Below are 2,500 nucleotides of genomic sequence, written 5' to 3'. Positions count from 1 at the left end.
TGATAATAATAGTTTTGTTGTTAACTGAGACACACTCTCAGTCTCCCTGTCTGTCTGTCTGTCTGTCTGTCTGTCTGTCTGTCTGTCTGCACGGTGCTGTTTCTACAGCTGCAATTACCTCACAGCTGGACGAATTGTCCTGCTCACACTTGTGTTTTCATCCCAGCGCCGCCGCCCTCCTGTCTGCATTGATCCTTAAAGGAGAATGCTCGTTTTGACAACCTGGACCTTATTTACGGCATATTATAAGACGTTTGACTCACCGAGATAACTTTGGTGTAATTCGGAGGCCTGTAGAAGAAATTTAAAATCCAGCGCGAGCCAAGTATATCCATGTAAATGCGGCGGACGGGGCACTGAGAATGCAGCTTCTAAAAAATCTATTTTCTGCCGCAAAACGGTTGTTTTCATCAATCTGTCTTTATGAATCGCTAGTTGTGCTTACATAGAGCGAGGGCTCGTTGTGGTTTTTCACATGCCTCTGTAATATGATCTTTAGAAACGTCTTTAGAAACGAAATAGCTTCCCAACTTGCTCCAGCACGCATGCGCACAGCGCGCAAACTGGCTATTCTCCGTCTGTAGGCTACACTCGCGGCTCACATTCTCTACGCTACGATCGGCATCCATCATATGCTAAGTCATCTTCTATATCCTCAAAATCTGATAAATATTCAGGCATATTGCACACAATATTCCAGGCACCAACAAGCCGATCGTAGAGTAGAGAATGTGAGCCGCGAGTATAGCCTACAGACGTAACGGAGAATAGCCAGTCTGATTGATGACAGATTGGCTCGAGCTGGATTTTAAATTTCTTCTACAGGCCTCCGAATTACACCAAAGTTATCTTGCTGAGTCAAACGTCTTATAATAGGCCGTAAATAAGGTCCAGGTTGTCAAAAACGAGCATTCTCCGCCATCTCCCTTCCTCCATTCACACTCTTCTCCCCTGGCCTTTCCCCTCTCTGCGCTCCCTCCCTCCCTCTCTCTCTCTGTCTTTCTCTCCCTCTATCTCTCTCTCCTTGTCTCTCTCTTCAGTTATGATGAGGGTGAACAAGGCTGTTGTATTCACATTAAGGGTCCTTTTTTCATGCTGGGGCTAAGTGCTAAGCGCTAAGCGCTAAGCGCTAAGGGCTGGGTTTTCAATACTCAATTCAATACTTTCTCGCCTCCGCTGGGTTTGGTGTGCAACATGGAGATGTTTGAAAAATTGCGAGTTTGGTTTGCACACCAAACTCGGCAGAGGCGAGAAATATTGAGTTTGCGACAGACAAAACGTAGCCCTTAGCACTTAGCAATTAGCCCCAACTCAATAATATGGCCCTAAGGCTGATGCTCGGACTGAGCCTTGGGAGTTTATGTGATGGAGATGAAACCCCTTGTGCGTGGACTGTTTTCCTGTAACGTTCGGAGGTTATTTGGATGAACCCATGGGCGATTTTATAGGGGGGGCAAGTGCCCCCCCTGATTGGCCAGCCCAACTCTGCTCAAATTCTTTAAAAAAAACACACCAAAAAAACACTTTTTTTTTTAAACTAATTAACACAATTATTAAATACATAATTGTGGGTTAAAATCATTCATTTTAAAAGTGTCTTTATTACTTAAACTAGGCTACCTTTGAAAAAATATATATTCATAATCCACCAATGGCACAACTCGTCCGTCAATCTCAACAATTTACGGTTTGATCTGTTACTGCAAAAAAAGAGATCTGACTGTACTGCTCAGTGTTCAACAAGCTTCAACCAGCCAACCTGCTCACAATGGCGAAAAGAGCCATAAAACAATTGACCACTTCTTAATTAAAAAAAAAAAAAAATGGCAATGCTAATGAAGAAGCTACCACTCGAAATGACAGCGCAGCAGGTGCAATCGAATGCAGAAGTGCTCCAGAGGCTATCAAAGCTAGCACACTAGCAACATCACCATCGGCGAGGAAGCTAGCACCAGCAGGCAGTTGCAGTTTTATGTTGTGATGTTGGGTATGGCCTAGTGCTCGGTCATAAAGTCATATTGACATGCTTGTGGTGTCTAGATGAAGTTTGATGCGTTGTGCATATTGAATTGTCATACGGATTTCTTATTAGCATACTGTTCACAACTGGCATTCTTTGTTAATAGATGGGACGAGACGGCAGAACTGTTTTTTTTTCTCACATCAAAATTTTGCCCCCCCTACTCTCAGAGGGTAAAATCACCTATGGATGAACCGTATCTTTAACCCGCACCCCCCTGCTGTGTGGCCCGCAGTGCCCAGCCAGCCGCCCCAGAATATCCGGGCCATCTCGGTGACGTCTGACGAGGCGGTGATCACGTGGGCGGAGCCCCCGCGGCTAACGCTGCACGGCGTGCTGAAGGGATACCGCGTGGTGTTCTGGTCCCTGTTCCCCGATGGAGGTGGGTGCTGTGGGGGCCAGCCCCAGGGGCCGACGCAGAGTAATTATCACTACTATCATTCTAACTCCGCCCCCCACCCACCCGCCTGTCTCTCTGTC

The 2,500-nt window shown here is 46.2% G+C and overlaps 1 protein-coding gene across 1 annotated transcript in view; it reads left to right on the top strand.

Annotated features, from left to right (window-relative positions):
- The window catches only part of LOC311318541 (cell adhesion molecule DSCAML1-like), a gene marked incomplete at both ends in the record, with an annotated part of 57,941 nt that overhangs the window by 41,200 nt on the left and 14,241 nt on the right, over positions 1-2,500 (top strand). The window contains 1 exon segment of the mRNA XM_084449889.1: positions 2,256-2,402. Within this exon segment, the coding sequence (XP_084306015.1) occupies positions 2,256-2,402 (147 nt within the window).

This window comes from Borostomias antarcticus, assembly GCF_949987555.1.
Source record: "Borostomias antarcticus genome assembly, chromosome: 15".
NCBI classification, from domain to species: Eukaryota; Metazoa; Chordata; class Actinopteri; order Stomiiformes; family Stomiidae; genus Borostomias; species Borostomias antarcticus.
The sequence above is the reverse complement of the archived record's forward strand: the minus strand, read 5'-3'. Positions and strand labels throughout refer to the sequence as shown.